Source organism: Mustela nivalis, assembly GCF_964662115.1.
Source record: "Mustela nivalis genome assembly, chromosome: 1".
NCBI classification, from domain to species: domain Eukaryota; kingdom Metazoa; phylum Chordata; class Mammalia; order Carnivora; family Mustelidae; genus Mustela; species Mustela nivalis.
The window spans coordinates 119,021,062-119,047,118 of NC_139020.1; the positions used below are offsets into that span (position 1 = coordinate 119,021,062).

At 39.8% G+C, this 26,057-nt stretch overlaps 2 protein-coding genes across 2 annotated transcripts in view; both read left to right on the forward strand.

The window, feature by feature from the left end:
- The window catches only part of PARP9 (poly(ADP-ribose) polymerase family member 9), a 32,747-nt gene extending 24,774 nt beyond the window's left edge, over positions 1-7,973 (forward strand). Inside the window, exon 11 of the mRNA XM_082740333.1 lies at positions 5,937-7,973. Within this exon, the coding sequence (XP_082596459.1) occupies positions 5,937-6,316 (380 nt within the window). The 3' untranslated portion in view covers positions 6,317-7,973. The remainder of the gene's footprint in view (positions 1-5,936) is intronic.
- Positions 7,974-19,328: 11,355 nt separating this feature from the next.
- KPNA1 (karyopherin subunit alpha 1) overlaps positions 19,329-26,057 on the forward strand; it is a 67,487-nt gene continuing 60,758 nt past the window's right edge. The window contains exon 1 of the mRNA XM_082740635.1: positions 19,329-19,561. The gene's annotated coding sequence lies outside the window, so the exon portion shown is untranslated. The remainder of the gene's footprint in view (positions 19,562-26,057) is intronic.

Here is a 26,057-nt window from a genome sequence, read left to right on the forward strand (position 1 = left end):
TCATCCCTTAATTAAAAGGGCATTTTCCTGAGCTTAATAAAGTTGCTCTTTTCTCTTCCATCTTCTTCATTTCCTGTAGCCTGCTAGTGAATGAATTAGATAGCATCTGGCAGGTGAAGTAAACAATCCTTTAAGATCCTTTTCAGCTATGGGAGTTCTACTGTGTGTAGCTTCCATATCTCTTTTCCGTTGTACAACAATACTGCATACTTAATTGCTGTATTGTCCCCTCTGGATCTCTCCAAAGGAGGCAAAGAAGTTTAGTAATAATCATGGAGGATAGTAGCCATACAGCTTGATTTTGCCTGATCCATTGATTCTGTTCTTGATTTTTACCTTTCAAAATATGTAGCTTGATCCTTGCTGTGAAAGCCAACTCCAGGTCTTGATTTCTAGAAAGCAACGGGTCTGGAAATCATCATCTCTTTGCCCCCAGGGAGAACATAAAAAGTACCTGGAGTAAAAACTGAACATGGGAAGTTCCTGGGGGTAAAAAAATTTTAAATGGATCCCTACCAAGAAGTCTTTAGCCAGAAGAGTGATATTGGTTAAAGTCTTAAAAATTCACAACTTCGGTTTGCTCCCAAACCCGTCATAACTGGCTGCTTCTCTGCACTCCTCCCCTCCCACCCCTATATAATCTACTCTCACTAAGACCATCACTGTCCTCCTATTTATCAAAAATCCAGTAGTGCCTTCTTTTCAGTCCTGTGGCAGATGCTGCAAATTGCCTGACATTTGCACACATCTTTCTTCCTAAAAGGCACACACATCACCTCCCAAGGAAGAAAGCCCCAAAGTCTCATCCTATCTCATCAGCCTCGAGTCCAGAAAGTCCTCTTTTAAAGCTTAAAAGCAAGGTAATTGCCCTAACCCAATCGTTATATAATGGTAGGAAGAGCAGGAAAACTGCAATTAAAAAACTCCCATTTCTAGGGATGCCTGTGTGGCTCAGAGGGTTGTGTCTACCTTCTGCTCAGGTCATGATCTCAGAGTCCTGGGAGGGAGCTTCACATGCTTCTTCCTCCCCTTCTGCCTACCACTCTCCCTGCTTGTACTCTCTCGCTCTGTCAAAAAATAAATAAGCGCTTTAAAAACAAAACCAGGGGCGCCTGGGTGGCTCAGTGGGTTAAGCCGCTGCCTTCGGCTCAGGTCATGATCTCGGGGTCCTGGGATCGAGTCCCGCATCGGGCTCTCTGCTCAGCAGGGAGCCTGCTTCCCTCTCTCTCTCTCTGCCTGCCTCTCCATCTACTTGTGATTTCTCTCTGCCAAATAAATAAATAAAAATAAACAAACAAACAAACAAACAAATAAATAAATAAAAACCAAAAACACTTCCATTTCTATAGGGGAGAAGGAAAGTCACTGGTCCATACCACTAATTGCATGTCGCCGGACAGGGATAGTGAAGACAGTATTCCGGGAGTGGACTAACACCGTGGTTTTGTACTCTGGGAAGAATCTTCCCTATGTATTGCCATCTTCGGTCATTTCTGGACCCATTGGGGCCCGTGGCCTATCAGGGGTCCCTGGATTGCCTCAGGGACTAGAATGCTCTCAGGCTACTGACAGCCAGGCTTACAGTTTCTTCAGCAATATAGTTCCTTTAAAACCGTAGCAGGCATGAAGCCTGTTTACTGCTGGTCAAAGCCCAGTCAAAGGTCTTGTCTCCATCTAGTCTTTAAGCCTCAAGATTCTAGTCTTTTACCTACTGGCCTCGGTGCTCTGTCCACATTCCTAGCTCTTAGCTTAAAGCCACTGCCTGAGGCGATTCAAATAATAGATTCACTGGGGAGATACTGTCCAAAATGGGACTTGAGCCAACATGTCTGGTGAGCGTGGGTAACCAAAGGTGCTTGAGAAACCCAGGAGACATTTGATCACCGCTGAAGTTATTTTGCAACTCTTCTTTTTTAACCTAGTTTTCATTTGGAGTACAAAGGTTCTTGGCTTTATTTATTTATTTCTTTTTTACCCCTGCAAGTTTCCCAGTTATGGGATTCTCGGTCAATTTAGATGGCTAACTATAGGCAAAGTGGGCTTCTACATTTTCTGTCTTGGCTTACATTCCAGCCAGTTCTGATTTCATCTCTTGCTTGCAGGATTTGCCTAAATGTAGCAAGAAGGAGCCTCCATGCTTGCAATATGTTTTATTGTGTTCATTCATTCATTCTTGAGCACATTCTGTAAGTCAGGCCCTGTGCTCGGTGGGAGGAATACAACAGTAAACACAACACAGAGTTCCTGCCCTTATAATTTATAATCTAGTGAGTCCATCTGTTGGGTGTTTTCTGGAGTTTTAAAGGTAGCTTTTTATTTTTCCCAACCCTATGATGTCCCCCTGGGTGATTGCACCTATACCTATAGCTTCAACTCCTACCTCTGATGACTTACAGATTTGTAACTCGAAGCCCCTTCTTCTCTCCTGACCTGCAAGTCCATATCTCCAACTGTCTTTGGAATATTTCTGCCTAGATGTTCCATAATCACCTTGGACTGAACTTTTTCCTTGGCCATACTTTTCCCTAAGAAATAGGTGCTTTTTCCTTACCCCCCCCATACCCCCTATCCTGGCTTATACCATCACCATCTATATATGAGGTCTCCTAGCTGGAAACGTTATCTTCTTCCATTCCTCCTTCCTCTTACTCTAGGTTCAGGCAGTCACACAGCCCTGCTGGTTTCCTCTTGAAACATTCTCAGCCCAGCCTCACCTCTCTATTCCTGTTGCCTTTGTTCTTCTTCCCCTGGGCCCAGACGATGACCAGGTCCTTTCTTGCCTCAAAACCACAACCCTAGGGCACCTGGGTGGCTCAGTGGGTTAAGCCGCTGCCTTTGGCTCAGGTCATGATCTCAGGGTCCTGGGATCGAGTCCCGCATCGGGCTCTCTGCTCAGCAGGGAGCCTGCTTCCTCCTCTCTCTCTGCCTACTTGTGATCTCTGTCTGTCAAATAAATAAATAAAATCTTAAAAAAAAAAAAACCACAACCCTATCCAACCTATCCTTTTCTCTGCTTCCGGAAATTGTCATGCTAAAAACATACATGCCTGTTTAATATCTACCTACCTAGCTGCCTGCGCGGTAAAACTCCAACCCCACTGGCAGAGCATGTAAGGACCTAGGCTCCCCTGCTCCCCCATCATTTCCCCCCTCATCACTCACTGTGTTCATCCACACGTCAGCCAGAAACTGCTTGGAGTTTCCTAAATGTGCTTGATATTTCATGCCTCTATGCCTTTGCATGTGGAATGCCTTCCCCCCTCACCCATTTTTAGCCCTGCAAAGTCCTATTCCTTTTTCCAGACACAGCTGAAATGGCATCTCCTGGCTGACACGTTCCCTCACGCCTGCACCCAGGGAGTGCTCTCTGCTCTGTGCTCCCACATGTCCTACATTCCCATGTTACCGCATCTGTAACTCCAACGGGTGCAAAAATCTACAGTTCCACACAACTCAGCTATGGAGCCTATCTTCCTTATTAGCTCTAAAATGGAATTTTACCTACCTTTCCTGCCCCCATGTCCACAGATGTGGAAAAATCCCATCTTGACTGTTCGAGACGAACTCAGTCATTTTCAGTTTTCTCAGTCCTTTGGGGGTTTAAACTCAGTTCCTGCATGTTTTTTTTTTTTTTTCTCCTTCTTCTCTTCTAAGAGTGTTTCAGAGGGTGGGACAGGCATTGTGGAGAGAATGGTCTGGTTCTGCATCTGTCTGTTCTCTGTCTTCTGATGTCCTCTGCTAGAAAAACCACCCTGGGGTTTGGTCATTAGCGCCCTCCTATGCTTAAATTTATGATGCCCTTTGTTCTCAGTGTCTTCACAGGGAACTCCAGTTTTCATACCAAGGGAGTTCCTTTCTAGGCCATTGTCTGTGCCCCTCCTGCAAAGCGGGAAATGTTTGAGTGTGCACATGCTCCAAGCTGAAATGCAAGGTCTTGTGTGGCAGTCCTCACCTGTTGTGGACATCTTCTCTGGCCATCGCTGCTTTCCATTTAGCAGCCTGGCTAGCTGAGGGGGCTGCACCCAGTAGAGGCAGGCAATGGTTCCTTCTACTCTGGAAGTCCCCTACTCCCTGTTTTTCTGAGATTCTTGTAGTTCTTCCCTATCTTGACTCCTCAGGCTCTCTTGAGGGAGTGGGGCAGTGAAGTGAGTCCCTTCTCAGCGTCCCCAACAGCTCTAGTCATGTCCTCTCTGATTCTTATCTTTACACCAGGTGAAAGGAAGAACTTTTACTTATTTTGAAGTGAGAAAACTATTCTAAGAATATCTTTTATCCTTCTCTCCTGTTACATATGGCATAAACTCCACGCTCTGAATCCTTTAGTTTTTTAGGCTTCTGGTTCAGAAAACCCTTTTCCTCTCCCAGAAAGCCTTTCAAGACCATAATCTATGCTTTGATTAAAAATAATTATCGGGGCGCCTGGGTGGCTCAGTGGGTTAAAGCCTCTGCCTTCAGCTCAGGTCATGATCCTGGGATCGAGGGTCCTGGGATCGAGCCCCACATCGGGCTCTCTGCTCAGCGGGGAGCCTACTTCCCTCTCTCTTTCTGTCTGCTTTTCTGCCTACTTGTGATCTCTGTCTGTCAAATAAATAAATAAAATCTTAAAAAAAAAACAATAATTATATATGATATCTGGGGTGCCTGGGTGGCTCAGTCAGTTGAGTCTCTGACTCTTGGTTTTGGCTCATCTGACAAGCTTAGGATCCTGGGATCAAGCCCTCCCCCGCCATGATCCTGGGTTCTGTGCTCAGCAGGGAGTCTCCTTCTCTGCCTCTCTCTCCCTCTTCCTCTGCTCCTCCTTCTGCTTGTGCTATCTAAAATAAAGTTTTTTAAAAATTATATAATTGAGGGACACCTGGGTGGCTCAGTTGGTTGGACGACTGCCTTCGGCTCAGGTCATGATCCCGGAGTCCCGAGATTGAGTCCCTCATCGGGCTCCCAGCTCCATGGGTAGTCTGCTTCGCTCTCAGACCTTCTCCTCGCTCATGCTCTCTCTTACTATCTCTCTCTCAAATAAATAAATAAAATATTTTAAAAAATTATATAATTGAATGTGTGTGTGTGTGTGTGTGTGTGTGTGTGTATTCAGTTGACTTTGTTATAAGCTTTATCTTTTTTGCCCCAATATAATGAGTAGCAAGAACTCAATGGGTGGAGAAACCAAGAGCAAGACGAAAATTCCAGGAAAGAAATCTTTGATTTTTATCTCAAAATATTTTCTCTTTACATAAAACTGTGCTGTACTTTACCTGTTTACATGTGGGGATTTCCCTTTGTGAATTTTTGAGAACAGGGATCATGTCTTAGTTATTCTAGAAGCCCGAGAGCTGAATTGTTCAACTGGTAGCCATTGGCACATGTGGCTATTGAGCACTTAAAACGTGGTTAATCTGAATTGAGATGGACTTTAAATGCAATATATACACTGATTCTAAAGACCACTACCCAAGGAGAGAATGTAAAATATCTCCTTAATAATTTTTTATATTGATTACAAGTTGAAATGGTAACATTGGATAACACAGATTAAATAAAAATTACTAAATTAATTTTACCTGTTCCTTTTTACTTTTTTTATGTGGCTACTAGAAAATTTAAAATTACATATATGCTTACATTGAACTTTTGTTGTTCAGTGCTGCTCGTGAGCCTGCAACAATATTCGGTTAAATCCGAAGTAAATGTAAAGAAAAAAATAGGGAGGAAAGGAAATAAAAAGGGAAGTAGGTATATACACGTAAGCTTTTATTAGGCTGATGATATCAGTGATAATTTGCCTCAGTAGGACAACTTTAGGTGTCTGCCTCAGACAGGGACTTGAGACCAGGAGGTAGTGATTACTTAGAGGACTAGAGAGAGATTACATAGTAGTACCCACATAGGCAATACGATTCATCAGATCCTAATAATCTTTTAACTTCTTTTTCTCTTTTCAGACCAAAAATATGGAGTTGGTATATACTTCACCAAGAGCCTGAAAAACCTAGCATACCGGGTCAAGGAAACATCGGCCACAGACAAACTGATATACGTGTTTGAAGCTGAAGTACTCACAGGCTCCTTCTGTCAGGGTCATCAGTTACAGATCACTCCCCCACCATTGAGTCCTGGAGACACAGACTACCATGACAGTGTGGTTGACAATGTCTCCAGCCCTGAAACCTTTGTTATCTTTAGTAACACTCAGGCTATGCCCCAGTATTTGTGGACTTGCAGCCAGGGTCATGTACGGCCACGGTATTACTCGTCAAGACCAAGGATGCTGTCTTCACAGCAGCCTAGAGCAAGATTCTCAAGGGGTAGCTCTGTTGACTAAATTCCACATCATTTAAACAAGTGCCATGTGCTTGCTTTGGAGGAACTTTCCAAATAATGACCAGTAGTGAGTCAGAGAGTGGTCTGAATAGGTCAGATGGGTTGTCCATGTGGACCAATTGGGTTATTGAAGGGACCCAGCACAAACTAGCATCCTGGTTCTTTTATCTTTGTCTTTACCTCTTGGGATTGGGATGGGTAGATCCCAACCCAAACACTCTCAGGTCTGTTCGCTCTCCTTCAAATTGTCCTTTCATCTGTTTTACTATAGGTAACAGCAAAAATGTTTTGCATATGATGAAGGGGAATTTCTAGTATATAATCCAAGCCTTTTTAAATGATAGTGTAACACTTGGGTGATTTTAGATTTTCCAGAAAATCTTATATAGCATTTTACATATTAAAATACACAAACTTTGTCTGAGTAACTAGCTTTGAAAAGTTCTGTGTAAAATGACATTATTCAAAGTGGAAGGACAGCAAAAGGCTGATATTCTACTGATACCCTATTTGGATTCGACCATATCAGGCAATACCACTCAAGCATCATGAGGCCAAATTATTTATTTTTTTAAGATGTATTTATTGAGAGAGAGAGAGAGTGTGTGTGTAAGGGGGCAGGCAGAGGGAAAAAATCTCAAGTAGATTCCTCGCTGAGTATGGAGCCTGACGTGGGGCTCAGTCCCAGGACCTGGAGCTGGAATCAAGTCAGACGCTCAACCAACTGAGCCACCCAGGTGCCCCAAGGCCAACTTATTAATTCATCAAATATTTCTTGATCACTAGATGAGTTTCAGTCACTTTCTGGATGCTGGGGATATGATGCAGGACAAGACAAATGTCTTCAGAAAGTTTTCAGCCTGAATCATCAGAAAGACAGCTATGTGATTGAGTATAACAAAAGAGAAAGTACAGATTCTTTGAAAAAACTTAAGAGGGAGGGGATAAATTAATCAAGGGTTGGGAGGAAGAAGAGAGAGTGAAACTCTAGCTGAGATCTGAAGTATTTATAAGAGTTGTGTGAATGAGGGATGCAGAGAATAGTACTTATAAAGGCCGAATCCTCTGTGACTTTGCCCAAACTTTACATCAAAGTCCTATAGAGGCCAACAAATCTCACCAGGTATCTCTTGCCTATTCTGAAACCCATATTTCTCTATATTCCCCAAATTTCCTGACCCTCTTCTCTTTGCACAGAATACTTCTTCTGCCTCACCTTACTGTAACCAGTGTTCTTCCTCCTTTTTTTTTTTTAATTTTTTAAAAAATCCCCTTCATCTATTTTCCCACCCCACCTACCTCTCCTCTGGTAACCATGTTTATTCTCTATAGTGATATAGTCTGTTTCTTGGTTTCTATCGGTTTTTTGTTTTGTTTTGTTATGTTTCTTAAATTCCACATATAAGTGAAATCATATGGTATTTGTCTTTCTCCTACTGACTTTCACTTAGCATTATACTCTCTAGCTCCATTCATGTCGTTGCAAATGGCAAGATTTCATTATTTTGGGGGGCTGAGTAATATTCCATTGTGTATATATACACCACATCTTCTTTATCCATTCATCTCTATCAATGGACACCTGGGCTGCTTCCATAATTTGACTATTGTAAATAATGCTGCAATGAACATAGGGATGCATATATCTTTTCAAATTAGTGTTTTTGTATTCTTTGGCAATAGTGGAATTACTGGATCATTTGACAATTATATATTTAATCTTTTGAGGAATCTTCATACTATTATCTTTTTTTGTTCTCCATACGGTTTTCCATAGTGACTGTACCAATTTGCGTTGCATGAGGGTACATTTTCTCCACGTCCTTGCCAACAGTTGTTGTTTCTTGTGTTTTTTAAAAATTTTTTAAAGTTTTTACTTAAATTCCAGTTAGTTAACATACCATATAATATGACTTTCAGGTGTACAAATTGTTTCTTGTGTTTTTGATTTTAGCCGCTCTAACAGGAACGAGTGATAGCTGATTGTGATATTGATTTGCACTTCCCAGAGAAGTGATGTTGAGCATCTTTTCATGTGTTTGTTGGTCATCTGTATGTCTTTTTTGGAAAATGCCTATTCATGACTTCTGCCCATTTTTAAATTGGATTATTTGCTTTATTGGATGTTAAGTTGTATATATATGCAGCTTTATATATTTTAGATCCTGAGTTGTTATCAGATATGTCATTTGCAAATATCTTCTCCCATTCTGTAGGTTGCCTTTAAGTTTTGTTGATTGTTACCTTTGCCATGCAGAAGCTTTGCATTTTGTTTCTCTCCCACACCATGTCCTTGCACTTCATCCTTTCCTCGATGTGGCCTCTTCTCTCCCTCTAGTTGTGCAACTTGTTCTGTCAGTACTCAGGTCATTTTTACAGATATTCCAAATGATTTGATAGTTATCTGGTTGTGCTCTAGGAATGAGAAGAGCATAGGGTCCTCCTGCTATGCCACCGTCTTAGCTGCTCAGAAGCATCTAATGTTGATGGAGTCTCAATAGGTTATTTTTGCCCTCGTTTCCCTTACCTGAGGAAACATATCTAGAAAAATGTCAAAGAAATTACTGCCTATGCTTTCTTCTAGGATTTTTAAGGTTTCAGGTCTCACATTTAGGTCCTTAATCCATTTTGAGTTTATTTTTGTGTATGCTAGAAGAAAGCAGTCCAGTTTTATTTGTTTGCATTTTGCTGTCCAGTATTTCCCATCACCATTTGTTGAAGAGACTTTTTCCCATTGTATATTCTTGCCTCCTTTATGGAAGATTAATTGACCTTATAATTGTGGGCTTATTTCTGGGCTCTCTACTCTCTTCTGTCGATCAATGTGTCTATTCTTGTGCCAGTACTATATTGGTTTGATTACTATAGCTTCGTAGTATATCTTAAAATCTGGGATTGTGATACTTCCAGTTTTGCCCTTTTTTTTTTCAAGATTGCTTTGGCTACTCAGGGTCTTTTGTTGCTTCATACAAATTTTAGGGCTATTTGTTCCAGTTCTGTGAAAAATGCTGTTGGTACTTTGATAAGGATTGCATTAAATGTATAGGTTGCTTTGGATAGTATGAACATTTTAACAATATTTGTTCTTCCTATCCATAAGCATGGAATATCTTTCCATTTGTTTGCGTCATCTTCAATTTCTTTCATCAGTGTTTTATAGTTTTCAGAATGGAGGTTTCTCACCTCCTAGGTTTAATTTATTCCTAGGTATTTTACTTTAAAAAAAAAAAAGATTTTATTTATCTGTTTGACAGAGAGAGAGATCACAAGTAGGCAGGCAGAGGGAGAGGGGGAAGCAGGCCCCCACTAAGCAGAGAACTGGATGAGGGGCCCGATCCCAAGACCCCGGGACCATGACCCGAGCCAAAGGCAGAGGCTCAATCCACTGAGCCACCCAGGTGCCCCAATATTTTACTCTTTTTGATGCAAGTGCAAATGGGATTATTTTCTTGATTTCTCTTTCTGATACTTCATTATTAGTGTATAGAAATTTGGTGAATTTCTGTGTATTTAGTTTGTATTCTGCAACCTTACTGAATTCATTTATCAGTTCTAATAGTTTTTTAGTGGGGTCTTTAGGGTTTTCCATATATAGTATCATATCATCTGTGAATAGTTGAAGTTTTACTTATTCCTTACCAATTTGGATAACTTTTATTTCCTTTTCTTATTTGATTTCTGTGGCAGCATTCTTCCTCTTGAAAAAAGCTTGCTTCCTGTCTTATATAGTACTGTCTTTGGATATGGACAAGAGAGGCCCTGACCTGAACCTCTAGTTTGAGAGGGCCCCACTCTCGCCTTCCTCCAGGTTTTCTCATCTTTACAAAGTGAGTAGTCTATAGGATCAAGAGAATATATCCATTTGAAGCCTGCATACTTCACTTCTAAACCACCTACTAGGTAGCTGGAACCCCCCAATTTCCTGCCTAAACAGCTCCAAGTCTATTTCCACGGCCTAAATTGAGTCTTTCTTGGGTCTGTCCTCTTGAGGTGGATTATCCCACAGTCTGCATCAAGAATGGCCAAAGGGTGACTGTTTGCAGGGATGGAGCTTAGACATGAAGGCTGAGTTGGTCACAAGGCTGTGTGTGAGTTTGTGACATAAAGCTAAAATAGTGTTTAAATTATCTATAAACTTAAAGTTGTATTAAGAAAAAATAAAGGTAGAAATTATTAGCTAAGCATCCAACTTAAGAAAGTCAGAGTAAACTTGAAGGGTTAAAAACAGAAAATAATGAAATAGACACAAAAACATACAACAGAGAGAAATAAAAAAGTCAATAGCTGTCTCTTTGTAAAGATTCTTAAAAATAGACAAATCTTTCGTAAGATTGATAAAAAAACAAAAGGTCAAATAAAGAATTTGAGGAATAAAAAAGGATGTAACTAAAATACATTAGATGTAACTAAAATACCTTTAGATCTAAAGGTAACAAGATAATAGATAATACTAGAAACAATTTCGTGCTAATAAGTTGAAAATTTAGAAAAAATAGAGATTTTGTTAAAAAAATACAGACTGCCACAATTGACTGAGGAACTAGAAATCCTGAATTTTCTAATGTCTATTAAATAAGTTGAATCAGGGCACCTGGGTGGCTCAGTGGGTTAAGCCTCTGTCTTCGGCTCAGGTCATGATCTCAGGGTCCTGGAATCGAGTTCCGCACTGGGCTCTCTGCTCAGCAGGGAGCCTGCTTCCCCCTCTCTCTCTGCCTGCCTCTCTGCTTATTTGTGATCTCTCTCTCTGTGTCAAATAAATAAATAAAATCTTTAAAAAATTAAGTTGAATTGACAATTAAAGTTTTACCTACCAAGTAAACAAATACAACAGGCTAAGATGATTTTGCTAGTGACTTCTACCAAATCTTCAAAGAAAAGATAATTCCAATTTCATATAAAATCTTAAATCTTCATGGAAAATTTTAATAAATCAGAGAGAACATTCCCCAATGAATTTTTCAAGGCTAGTTTAAACTTGATAGCAAAAATGGACATAAAGCTCAAATCTCAAACTGTTAATAAATATAATTCAGTTCTGTATAAATAAGTAAATCATGGTCAAGTTGGGTTTATTTCAGAAATACAATGATTATTTAAGAACATCTACTAGTGTAACTCACCATATAAGTGTATTAAAGAGTATGCTCTCTTCAATATACAGAGAAAAGTTATTTAATAAGCGATTCATAAAAGGATATTGAAAACCTAGAGCAAGCATAATATTTCATGGTAAAACATTAGAATGATTCCCTACAAAATCAGAAGTGAGACAACAGATGTCTTCTATCACTACTAACCTTCCGCAATGAGTTAGGACACATGTTCAACACAGTAAAGAAGAACAAATGAAAAACATAAGTAGTGGTGGTAAAATAAAAATGTCATTAATCACAGGAAATATGATTGTTTATAGAAAATCCAAGGAAATCTGGAGACAAATTATTAGGATGAATAAGAGCATTCTGTAAGGTTATAAATAGAAGTTTTAAATAAGTCAATTTCATTCTTATACATGAGAATAAAGATAATGACTTTTTTACCATTACAATAGCAATATCAAAAAAATAGAGGGACTAGAAATAAGTTTAACAAAAGATGTATAAAACTTCCATTAAAAAATTACAAAATATTATTCAAAGGCAATAAAGAAGACCTAAATAAACATAGAGCTATACTATATTGTCATCAAAAAGAAGACTCAATATAATAAAGATTTGTATTCTCCAAAAATAAATCTTATCAATACACTTTCAATCAAAACCATAACATTTTCTTCATAGAAATTGATGGAGAAATTTTCAAATTTATCTTAAATCTAAAGGCTCAAGAAGAGCCAAGTTAATTTTAAAGAAGAAAAACAAAGTAGAGGTCATTTGACTATAACATATCTCTTTTTTTGTAAGTCCTTTATTTTTTTTTAAGATTTTATTTATTTATTTGACAGAGAAATCACAAGTAGATGGAGAGGCAGGCAGAGATGACTATAACATATCATGACTTGTATACATCTATAGTAATTATGATGTGTTATTGGTGCAGGAATAGGCAAACAGACCAACTGGCTAGAATAGAAAGCTCCAAAACAGACCTATGTCCATGTAGAAACTTGGGAATACTTGGATATATATCCACATACATATATATCTCAAATATCTCTCTCTCTAATAGATATTAGTTTAATATACATAAAATACATATAAATTTATAAATATATTTATTTGAGAAATATCTCTCAAGTTTATATATTATAAAAATTATATACTATAGATATATACTATTATATACTATTAAAATTATATATTCTGTAATATTTATGACATAACTTTTCACATTGCAGGTTTGATGGTGTCAATATTTTTATGGTACATTTATAAAATTTTGCAGCAGATATTTCCAATTAGAAGCTAAGTGCCATTTAAAAGTCAGAACTCAGCCTGAGTGACTCAGTCAGTTAAGCATCTGCCTTTGGCTCAGATCATGATCCCAGGGTCCTGGGATCGAGTTCTGAATCAGGCTCCTTGCTCAGCGGGGATGCTGCTTCTCCTTTCGCCTGACACTCCCCCTGCTTGTGCTCTCACTCTCTCTGACAAACAAATAAAAAAAAATTTCAAAAGTCAGAAGTCGCATGATACAGAATACAGTTGATTTCTTATTCAAGTTTTCCATATCAAGTCAAAACTGGCTATTTGAGGCTTACATTTTTGCTCACTAGTTCTTCTCACTTTCTAAGTATCATGTGACTACATACATACTTTTCTCAGAATAGAGCTCTGAGAGTGTGTAGATATATGAATGAGAGAGGTAAAAACTATGGATTTCTGGGAAAACAATGGACCAGTCTCAATAAATGGTCTTAGACAACTGGTTAAGAACATGGAAAACCATAGATTTGGATCTTGTTCTAGGTCTAGACAGGGCCTAAGATGGGGATTCTTGCTCAAGTGACTTATTGGGGGACTGCTTTCGGAAATAGGGGGTTAAAGGCAGCAAAGGGCAGGGGGAAAGCTAACAGGAGTATGGTTTCAGTTGAAGATGATCTTCAGTATAATTCCGAGGGAAATCATTAGGGCACAAACTGCACGGTTAAACTAAGTTGAACATTGTAACAGCAGTTGGTCTTTTGAAGTGATGTCAGTTATTGGCCTTCCTCTGTCCTTCCTCCGCGGGTAGGAGTAGGAGCCTTCTAGCAAGCTGGCTCCTGTGAGGCCTATACTTCTTCAGAAAAGGGGGCAGATGAAAGTTATCTGCCAGCACTCATATCAGGTTAGGGAACAGGGATACCAGCTAGATGACGTGAATTCATTTGACTTCAATACAGGTAGGGAAGAGTGACAAGTGTCCTGATTTGCCTGTCTTTCCAGGTTTTGGTTCCAAAAATTCCCACATCCTGGGAAACCCTTGCAGGACACACCAAAGAATCCTCATCCATGATGGGTGTGGAAGATTGGGGAGAAAGTACTAAACCCATCCATACAACAGCCCAAAAAATAGGGTCTGAAAGCAACCACCCTGCTTTGAGTGTCAAATAGATAAAGCATAGATTCTCTGATGTCTGTAGTTACTGCTGGTGTTTTTTTCCCCCTGGCCATTGATACTGGTAACCATGGTTTGCAGTTTATAGATATATACTATATATATACTATAATCGTCATCCACTGTTAAATCATTCTGAGGGATCTGAGTTAAGGGTGCAGTTTAAGTGCACTGTAATCAGACGCATCAGCAGTCTATCTTTGGCTTTGCCTGTGGGTTAACTGGTGTGCCTCATACAAGATGAATTTTTTTAAACATTGTCAATGTAGTGACCATATTTTATGGTTAAAGCAGGAGCAGCATGACCTAGACATCACTGCAAAAGAAAGCTAAACAACTCTGTAATGTTGATGACCAGTGGAAGACAGTATAACTGGATTAGGGAGAGAACAAACAGAAATAGGGCATACTGCGCACTACGCAGAGAAGAATTTCGGATTGGCTCTTCTGGAGAAGAGGCTGTGAAAGCGCATATGGAGACCGCATCTTCCAAATCTGGGATAAGAGAGACAAGGACTCCAGAATCAGTCAAAAGTTTTTAGCTTCTCAAAGACACCAATGCGCAGCTGAAAATAGCAGCTGCGGAATCAACTTGGGGTATCCCATGAACCAGTGCGCATGCATGTATGTACCTTTGACTGCTCTATGGAACTGAATAAGGTTACATTTCCTGATTCAAAACAAAATAAAACTCCCCTCTAGCTCCTAAGGCAATTTGACCTGAAAAATGGGAGCTTCAAATTGGCTTCCTAATGTTGATTAAGATTCTAAATGAAACCATACACACACAAAACAAATGGTGTTCTATTTTGTCCAAAGACAAAGTGGACTTGGCTCATTTATCTGTTTTCAGTACAAATGTTAATTTTGACAAATTCTATTCAGTCTCTAAACTTCCAAAGAAAATGAAACAATCTCATCTGCATAACACCTTATACACAACACTACCGGGAAAAAAAAAAAGAAAAAGAAGAAGAAGAAAGAAAAAAGGTGTGGTTTTCTTACCTGGGAAACAGAGGTTTCCATAATGGAAGTAGTTGGTCATTTCAGTTTCCTCAAAATGTGCAGAAACATTTAATTAAATTTTGACTTTATAGAAATGGAAGGAGATAGCTACCTGAAACATGGGCCTACAAGATGATTGTCAATGGGGGTTGCCTGGCTGGGTTGTGAGTTCAAACCCCAAGGTGGGTATAGAGATTACTTAAAAAAATAAGTCAGTAAATAAATAAAACCACATTTTATACATGCATACATATATATGTGCATATATATGTATACATATACACACATAAATACAAATACATATATATAATATATGTATATATAAAAGATGACTATCATTGTTGCTAGCCATAGAAAACATGTTAAAATCATGGCCTGCCATAAAATCTTATTTTCAAAGCATAAAACAAGAAGATTGTCCTGCTTCAATTTGGAAATATAATGAGGATGAGAATGGAGAGGACTACAGTGAAACAGAAATAACATGCTGGGGCGCCTGGGTGGCTCAGTGGCTTAAGCTGCTGCCTTCGGCTCAGGTCATGATCTCAGGGTCCTGGGATTGAGTCCCGCATCAGGCTCTCTCTGCTCAGCAGGGAGCCTGCTTCCTCCTCTCTCTCTGCCTGCCTCTCTGCCTACTTGTGATCTCTCTCTGTCAAATAAATAAATAAAATCTTTAAAAAAAAAAAAAAAAGAAATAACATGCTGGTTCTTTAAAACTGTCTGACAATCCTTGAAGAGGGCACGAGGAATCTAGCAAAAGGTGAACCAACTGCACCTGAGTTATTCAGTGTTATGTTAGATTGAGTCAAAACTCCAGCAGATAAAAAGAAAAAGATGAATTTGGGGGAAATAAATTATTTCAAAACTTTTTAAGAAGTCCCTAAAGAGGGGCACCTGAGTGGCACAGTTGATTAAGCTCCCAGCTCTTTCTTTCCTCTCAGGTCATGATCTCAGGGTCCTGAGATGGAGCCCTGGGTCTGGCTCTGTGCCCTGTTGGGAGGAGTCAGCTTGGACTCTCTCTCCCTTCCCCTCTGGTCGTCCTCCTTGCTTGCACACACACACACTCTCTCTCTCTTTAAAATAAACAAGTAAATCTTAGGGAAAAAAGAAGTCTCTAAAAAAAGGCAACCAAGTTTAGCAGAACGTTCGAAATGTCTTTATTGAAACTGTAAACTTACTTGGAAGCTAACTTCAATTTCACAAGTTTAAATTACTTTTGTGCTTCAAAATCATTTTCCCTAGGAAAGAGAGGTTTAACGTATGATGACATAAAATGTGCTTCAGAATGTTTTTAGAACAATGAGCATTTTGGATAGGGATAACTTACTTGGTTAATTTAGAGAGGCAAAGAACCTCACTGACAAACATCTGGCTTACCAAAGCAAGTCTGTAGATACGAAGTAGGTAGACACTTTAGGGAGCTGGAAACAAAACCCTACAATTTAGAAATGTGCAGTGCTAATAAATAAAATCCTAAGTATTCTGTGTTCAAACGCTTTCATTGAGAGAATATAGAATAATACAATGAATACTGTTACGCTGAAAAGAAAAAAAAAGAATATAGAATAATATAGCCCGCAAAATTTAAATATGCAAAAAAGAGTTAAAACAGTTAAAATAAATTGCTGTATCAGAGGACAGAAAAGAACATAAAGATAATCATGTTATAAAAATATTGGGGTGCATGGGTCACTCAGTTGGTTAAGTGTCTGCCTTCAGGTCATGATCCAAGGGTCCTGAGATCAACCCCTGTGTCAGGCTCCCTGTTCAGTGGAGTCTGCTTCTCTCTCTCCCTCTGCCCCCTGCCCTAACTTGTGCTGTGCATGCGCTTTCTCTCTCTCTCAAATGAATACACAAAATCTTAACAAAAAAAAAAGTAAGAAAAATTTTAAATGCCCAACTCTTGATTTCAGCTCAGATAATGATCTCAAGATTGTGAGATCAAGCCTCATGTCCTGTTCTGCACTGGGCACGGAGCCTGGTTAAGATTCTCTCTTCCTCCCTCTGCCCCTCCCCCTCTTTCAAAAATTGTTTTAATTTTCTCACATATGTTATTTGCTTAACTATATTTAGTCTTCCTGTTATTACTAGTTGCCACTTTCACCTAGTCCTATTGCTATTTTAAGTAACAGCATTAATGCCTCAGAAAAGAAATACAACAGTATATATAAATTTAAGTAAATACATGTTTTTATATTAAAGTAATAACATATATGTATAATTATACTATTATTTATTTTTACATCTACCAGATTGACAAAAAATTTTTAAAAAACCAGACATTTCCAAATGTTAGTAAGATGTTTAGAGAAGAGAATCTTAATATATTGCTTGTGGGATATAAATTGATAAAGCCACCTTGTAAAATCATCTAGCAGTATTTAGTATATTAGTGTTCTATTGTTGTGTAACAAATTACCAGAAACCTAGTGCTTAAAACATATTATCTCACAGTTTCTGTGTCCTAGGAGTCTAGGCACAGCTTGACTGTTTCATCAGCTCATAGTCTCACAAAGCTGCAATCAAGGTATAAGTCAGGCTGTCTTCTCATCTGGAGGCTTGCCTGGGGAAGAGTAACTTCCAAACTCTCTAAGGTTGTTGACAGAATTCATTTCCTCCTGGTTGTAGGACTGAGGGTCCCGGCTTCTTATTGGCTGTCAGCTGGAGGCACTCAGGTCCTAGAAGCCTGCCTTGTGACCCTCTTCTTAGGCAGCTCATAGCATAACATCTCACTTCTTCAAGCCCAGTAGGAGCATGTCTAGTCCCAGTCTGCTAAGATGAAATGTAATCAAGGGACTGACGTCCGATTATCTTTGCCATATTCTATTGGTTGGAATTAAGTCAAAGGTCCCACTCACACTTGAGGGGTAGGGATTAATACCACAACACTAGGGGACAAAGATCATGGGCCATCTTAGAATTCTGCCTACCACGGCTAGTGAAATTAAAGATGTAGTATCCTAGGATCTAGCAGTTTCTTTATACACACAAAGATGTGTATAAAAATGTTCATAGCAGTATTGTTTGTAATAGCAAAATTATTCTTCTACAATTTTAAAATTTCTCAAACTACAAAAAGATAAAGTCAGAGAAATATTCATTAATAAAATCTGTTGTGTCGTATGATAACATTTTTGTAGAAGTAACACATATATAAGAATTTTGCTTCATCAATGGCCTATTGTTGTCGAGCAAATCCTCCCAGCACTGAGAATAACTGGACAAAATATAAAAACACTAATGCATGGAGGAGCCACCAAGACAGTGAGAATTTGTGTGTCCCAGATCTGGAAGAAAACAGAAACCATTAGAGGAAAGCCTGACATTTGCCATCACTTTTCCACCTGAGGTGATTGTTAAGTCTGAAAGCAGTGGCTGAAAAACTGAGGAGAGCTTTTCGCTGTCTCATGGGGCTGTGGAAGCTGGGCCCAGAAAGAGAGGCGGGGCCAAGGAAGAAGGCCCCCAGGTAGGAGTAAGGGTGAACTGGAAAAAATCTAGTTTTCACAAAGACCAAAGCCCAGCTCTGAATAATCTTAGTTCTGACTGGAATAAAGTGATCTCTCCACAGTTTAGCTGTGGTCAGGTATACTTGCCCCCAAATTTCTCCCTTAGAACACCTTGCCTTTCCCCAGTCCCCTTTCTCACACTGAATTCATCCTAAAAAACATACCATCCACCAATGGAGAATGCTGATGCTGCAGGAAGAGATGCAGGACAAATGAATATTTCATAGCCTAGGATTCAGGTAGTCAGTGGTCCTCCCTCCCACACTTGTAAATGAATTAAGCTACCAGATTTCTTCCACGTTCCTTCTCTGCCAGTGTTTTAAATCAATCTGATAAACCATGTCACATGTGAGACTTTCTATTCTGTGACCTCTGTTTGGTTGGCTTCAGTCCTTCCTCTTTGGAAAGCAGTGTTCAAAAAGAATTCCATCAAATTTAACGGTAACATTATTTGTCCAAAATTTGTTTGCGAGCACTTGAAAGTGAAGCAACGATTTATGTTTTATTTAATTTCTTAATTATTTTTGATACTTCTCATACGTTATCAGGCAAAAGGGAAGGGAGAGAACAGCAACAAAATACCCAGAAGCCTTTTCACACGTGCTGCCTGTGAATGCTTTAGACACGAGGCATTGACTTTTGACACTTTTGCAATACTCCCTCAGCCTTCATTCATTCCATCGTTCATTCAATAAATGTGTATTAGGTACAAGCTCTGTTAGAGGCTAGTTATAGGCAGGTGAGGCGAGGATCAATTCACCTAGACATAATTGTAGACATAATTTTGCAATTCAACCTAAGTACCGTCCTGTGGTCACTCCACCGCGTTTCTGCAACCTTTGCCATTGACTGTCAATCTCCTCATAGAGACCTTCCCGATCCCCCGCTGTTCACCGGTTTCCCCCTAGCCGCTAGGACTTCCCGTGAAAGACGGGTGGAAAACTACAACTCCCGGCAGCCTCTGCAGCGGGGCAGCAGAAGAAAACGCGCAGGCGTGCGGGCCGGCCCCCGCGCGCAGGCGCCCTGCGAACGCCCGCTGAGCTGGGTCTCACTGCTGGGTGCGCGGCGGCGGAGAGCGAGGCCTGGTGAGCACCGGCGCTGGCCGGCTGTTGGAGCTTGTGCGCGGGAGAGGTACGGCGGGCCGGCTAGCGAGCGAGCGCCTCACCCCAGCATCGGCACCGGGATCGGTTGCCTTGAACCTGGTGAGTGCGGGGCCCCGTGGCTCCGGCCCCTCCCCCTCCCGCTGGCGGATCCGGCAGTCCTCGGCGGGACCCGGGAGAGGCCCCGGGGCGAGGGCGGGCGCCGGTCGGCCTCGAGCTCGAGTCCCAGGGCCCGGGCGCTCGCGGCTCGTCCGTGCGTCACGGGCCCGGCTGTCCTAACGGCCGCGCGGCCGGCGGAGGGGAAGGTGGGGGTGGGGAGCGCTGGTGTGATTGCCATCGGGAACGCCGGTCGAGGCGAGGCGGGGCGGGGCGGCGGCGGGGCTGGAACCGGCGTTGGGGACTGCGGGGCGTCGAGGCAGCGGGGCGGAGAGGAGGCGAGCGCTGAGTCTGCGCGGCGGCCGGGCGTGAGCGGGCGGGAGGCGGGGGTGGGCAGCGCAGAGTGCTGGGACTAAGGCAGAAGGGAGTGGGGGGCGCGGGTGGAAATCCTGATCGGGGCTGGAAGGGACGGTCTCGGGAATTCGCAAGTTAGAGCCCGAGCCGGAGCCGGTGGTTGGGAGGGAGAGGGGCGGGGGTGGAGAGGGACGACTGCAGTTTACAGATGTCATAACAACATGGGCCTGAAGCGGCTGACCGGGGTGTGGTAATTATAGGAATGACTGAACTTCGTCTGCTCAGAGTGTGAGGGGTGATGCGAGGGAAACAGCGAAGTAGGCGATGAAGCGCAAAATGGGAGGGGAAAACACAAGGATGACTGGAGTCAGGGAAGTCGTTTCGAAGGAAAGTATTTAATGTGCCACTTCTCAGGGAAAGATTTCAGAATTGTGGGGTTTTTAGGTTTTAAATTCGGAATAAACATTTTGAAGTTATTTTTTTAGAACAGGCTAATAAATTCTATTCTATTCTATTCTTAATTTTCCCCGTCCTCTTTTTCTTTAAGAAACAGTTTCTTCAAAACCCCTATTTCTCAGCGGTAGATGAGTAAGTGATTTTCCCCTCTCTTGTTGTTTCAAGGCTCTTTCTTGACAGTAACTTGTTCTTGTGTTTGTAATATTTTGAAACGGGTTCAGGAGTTATTCCCCCTTAAAAATTGAGGAGGTGAAATTTTAACTTTTTTGTTTTTTAATTTTAACTTTTCAAAGGAAAGTGATAATGAAGTCTGTTGTAGTTTTACTGAAATCATTTATTCTTGGAGGGCACTGTATATACCTGATTGTAAGATGGAGGACTTGAGAGAAAGGAATGAAATTTGCCCTCCTTTCCAGGTACTGTGCTGAATCCCTTAGGTATAGTAAAACATCTAATCCTCATGGTAACTTTGAAGTAGATGTTAATTTATTTGATTCTACCGATAAAACTTTGAAGGCCAGAAAAGTAACTTACGCAAGGTTATGTAGCTCTTGTTGGAACCAGCCTTAGAACCGAAGATTACTGCCATTTTAAGAATTATTCCTTAAAAAAAATAAATAAAAATCTCTCCTCTTCTTTCATGTTTCGTTCTGTTTTTTGTTTTTTGTTTTGTTCATTTAGTGAATACTTACTGACTGTGCTGAGACTAGGGACACAACTGGTCAAAACACTTTACTATGTCATGGAAATGATAATCTAATGTAATGAATATATGTATTAACTGCATGGCATTTTATCAGTCTTTATAATTGAGCAGAAACTATAATTTACTCTAGTAAACAGCAGAGGAAGTTCAGATGGAATCAGACATGAGCCTTGAGGAATTTACAGTCTAGTAGAGAAACAAAACATATAAAAACATAGAATAAACTAAATGACAAGTAAAAACCTCTCCTGAAGTCAGTATACTTGCATTTTGTTACTTAGGTCCTCTTCATAGACCTGTGATTTAATATTACAGGCATTGGCTTTTATCTAGGATTGGTACATAATAAAGGACAAAAAAAAAAAAAAAAAAAACTTCATTGCCATCCAAAACACTTTCTCATTTATTTATTGGTCTTTATAAAGGAGATAAGTTAGAGACAAATTCTTTTTAAGACAAATTGATACACTTTTTTATTTTAAACAAGTGACTGATTTTATTAGGTCATTTGTGTTTTGTAAGCCCTCCTCTTGCTCTTTACACTTTGGCTGTCAGGAGGTTCAGAGCTGTGTCCAATTTTTATAATTTTCTTTCTTCTTCTCTTTTCTAAGATTTTTATTTGGCAGAGAGAGAGAGCCCAATGTAGGGCTCCATGTGGGGCTTGATCCCAGGACCCTGGGATCATGATCTGAACCCACGGCAGATGCTTAATGACTGAGCCACCCAGGCACCCCTGTTTTTATAATTTTCTTTAGCCTCAACTGTTATAAACTATACCAGATAGTTTGGAATTTCTGTCAGTTGTTTCCTGGTCTATTTTCTTTGTTCTCTGTTGCTCTCAATTTAGTTTCTACCTTTTCCCTTTCATTTGAGATTAAGGATTATACCTTGTTTTTAGCTTCAGTTGTTTTAGCATAGTGTTTGTTAAATTAATGATTGTCATGATGATTTATGATGTTTGTGTTAAGTCTGTCACATTGTTTTTAGAAATATGTGAGAATACTTTGTATAAAATCAGTTTTAAGACTTTGGGTCATGCAAGTAAAAGTGACTGACCTAGTGATAAAGGTAATTCCCTATTATTCAAAATCTTTGTTATAAGATTGCTGTACTTTGCAGATATTATGAATTCAGCCATAATAATGGAAGAAAACGTTGGAAATGGTAAACAATTCAATTAGCTGATTGGGGCTGATTTCATTCTGTTCTTGCTGCAGTAAGCAGGAGGTGGCCCCTGGCCAATGGGGGGCCTGCATTAGAAACTTGAGGTCCTGCAGTGGAAGAGCAGGGATGAAAACTGATGGAACCTACTGTTCTGTTTTTTTTTTTTTTTTTAAAGCTGTTACAACTCCACAAAGAACTGTGAAGTGATAAAATGTTTCTGACCTAGTGAGGTAGATTAATTAGGACAGTTCTTGAAAGCAGGCAATAATCCAGAATGTGGATAATAGGGATAATCTTCTTCACATAACAAGAATAATGCTGCCCTTCATATACAAAGATAAGTCTGCTTACTCATCGTGATTGATTTTCCAGTGTGAGGAGGGATATGTGCTGAGTAGTCCATGAGTCTCTGTATTCTGACCAACAACGCAGCTTGGGGCCAGAATGGGGGCTTGTAGCTAGGGAACAGAAAGACAGGCATGAGGGACTAACATCTATTGATGGATCAGGCATTACATTAAGTATTTTCACTTAATTATCCTTGCAAAACCACTTTGAGGAGGTAGTTTCATGTACAGGGTGATTAGGTAACTTGCCCTATTTCACATAGTATGTGATGGAGCTGGAATTCAGACAGGGCTATTTGTACTATGTTCACATCAACCATTGAAGCTTGGTTTTTGTCTTAGTTTGCAGTTCACTCTCTAGAGCAGAACAAACTAGGTGTAGTTCTTTTAGCATCATAAAATGATACTGTGAAGACCTAATTTGCTAACAGGGGAAGAAAGACTATTCAAGTCCTTGTTATATTGCCATTAAAAAAATACAGGTTTTTAATTAGAATACTGTATGAAAAACAACTGTCCCTTGTCCCAGCCCCTGAACTTTTAGAGCCTACCCTCCCCCCCAGCCCCTTTTATAAAAAAGTAGGCTCCATGCCCAGTGTGGAACTCTATGCAGGGCTTGAACTCATGACCCTGAGATCAAGAGTCACATACTTAAATGATTGAGCCACACAGGTGCCCCTACCTCTTTTTTTTTTTTTTAAGCTGTTTACTTTCATATTAATTAATAATTTGCTTCTGTTTTTTTCTTGATATGGCAATTTCAGGCGTTATCTGTTGACTTTCCTCTGTACACATTGCCTCTCCCATCCTCCCAGTATAATTGACATAGTTCTTTATTAAGTCAATATTCAAAGTGTTTACAGTATTATAGCCATGTAAATATTCATAGTTGCACCATGTACTTTATTATGATGTCATTTCTTCTGTTAACCAGTCTGTGTTTTTCCAGGAGTTAATACCTTTTTTTACCCTCCCTTCATTTCCCGAGATAGCTGTCCTGGAACTTGCCGTGCTTTTATTGCTGTCTGGACTGGTTATTTTCTAGGCCTACTTGCCACCTGTTACCCTGGAACTTCTCTTTACATCACTCTTAAAATTCTCTTTGCCTTTCTCCTATAATGGGTCTTCTATTTCCCATATTTTCTTTAGCCTCCTGAGAAAGGATACCTGGGAAGTAAAAACTTTCTGAATGCATGATTGAAATAAATCTCCATTCTCTCTTACCATTTCATCAGTAATTTGGCTAGGTATAAAATTGTAGGCTTAAAAAGTTTGGAAGTCATAGCTTGTTTTCTTGCATTCCATTGTTGCTGTTGAAATCCAAAACTATTCTGATTATTTGTTTGTGACCTTGCCATCTTATAGAAACTTTTCGATATTATTTTTAACCCCTGAAATTGAATGATAATGTGCCTGCGTAGGGTTTTTTGGTTTTATTTTGTTTAATTTAAGGGAACTCCATGGATGCTTACAAATTGGAAGCTTATGTCCTTTAGTTCTGGAAAAACATTTTTTATTATGTTTTGGACTTTAGGTAAAAAGGGTTTTAAAGTTAATTATGCTTCTCAGTTCTTGATGTACTATCATGAGGCTGTACAGGGTTCTTTAAATTTTCCTTCCATTTCTTTTTTTTTTTTTTTTAAAGATTTTTTATTTATTTATTTGACAGAGAGAAATCACAAGTAGGCAGAGAGGCAGGCAGAGAGAGAGAGAGGAGGAAGCAGGCTCCCTGCTGAGCAGAGAGCCCGATGCGGGACTCGATCCCAGGACCCTGAGATCATGACCTGAGCCGAAGGCAGCGGCTTAACCACTGAGCCAACCAGGCGCCCTTTCCTTCCATTTCTAAGCCCTACTTCCCCATTGCCCTTTTTAGCAGGTATCCACTGCATTGTGATTGATATGTTTCTTGATTTATGTGAATCATTGAATCATTGTGAAATATGTTGTATTTTGTGTCTGTGTGTATGTATTTAGTTTATGTATTATAGACCTTGTTCTGTTTCTTATTTTTTTTATTCAACATTGTTTTGGAGACCTTTCTGTTCTTTTTTGTGTACATATAGTTGTATATAATATAATTCCATAATATGCATCTACCACATTTTTTTCTGTTCCACCTTGCTGGCATCAGAAATACACTGTAGTAAATATACTCTTAGTTGTATATTATTATGGACCTGTGTGAAAAGTTCTCTGGGGTATATATACCTAGGAGTGGAATTCCTGGGTCATAGAAAGGGAGCACTAATTTATGTGCTCACTAGAACTTCAGAAGGGTGTTGTTTGCCCATATCTTTGTCAGTACTTGGTTTTATTCAACTTTCTAGTATTTGCCAGTCTGATGGATATAAAGTAGGTGTCTCATTGCTTCAGTTTACCTTCTCTGATTACTAATGAGTTTGAGCACCTCTTGGATTCATTCAGGTTTTCCCTTTTGAAAACTGTCGGTTTTGCCCTTAGTTTCTTTTTCCTTTGGGTTGCTGTTTTTCTTTTTGGTTTGCAGAAATTCCTTGTGGAGGTTAATTTTGAGTGGTCTGTTGATTTTAGGCTTGGAAAATATCTTCTCTAAGATATTGTCTCTCTGTTAATTTTGTCTCTAGTGTCTTTCCTTGAATGGATATTCTAAATTTGATACCTTGTTTCTTTGATAGTATGTTCTTCATCAGTTCTTTTGTTCTCTGTTGGAATTTGTATTATTTGGGTATTGGAACTCATAGGTTGTTCTTTTATTTTTTTTAAAGTCTTTTTAAAAGATTTTATTTATTTGGTAGGGAGAGAAAGTACGAGCAGGGGGAATGGCAGGGAGAGGGAGAAGCAGACTCCCTGCTGAGCAGAGAACTTGATGGGGGATTTGATTCTAGGACCTTGGGATCATGACTTGAGCTGAAGGCAGATGCTTAACTGACTGAGCCACCTAGGCACCTTTCATAGGTTGTTCTTTTAATCCCCCCCCCCCCTTCTTTCCATCACTTAGTCTTTTTGTTCTGCTTCCTAAGAAATTTCCTCAGTGTTATGTTCCAACCTTTCTATTGAGTTTTTAATTTCTATCTACATTTTATTTCTTAGAACTCATTCTGTGTTATAGTATCTTTATATTGTTTCATAGACACTATAATTCTTTTGAAGATTTTAATGATAGTTTTTAAGTTTTGTTTTTTCTTCCCTCTTTGTTCTGTTTCTTCTAAGTTCCTTTTTTTGTTGTTTCTATTGCGGTCTTTTCTGCATAGAGGCTTTTCCCAGCCATAATCATATATGGCTGTCCATTCATATTTAAGAGTGAAGTGCCAAAAACTGAACTGAAAATTCTGCAGGTGCGGCTTATTAAAGATGGTCATTTATGGGAGGAGGGGACACCATTAGGTCTTTTACTTGGGCTGGTCAGTTTCCTTGAGAAAGAGAGCCTCCAGTCCCTTGAGGGGAGGTTATGTACACCTGGCTGCTATGTTTTGAGAACTTAGAGAAGGAGCTGGAGTTC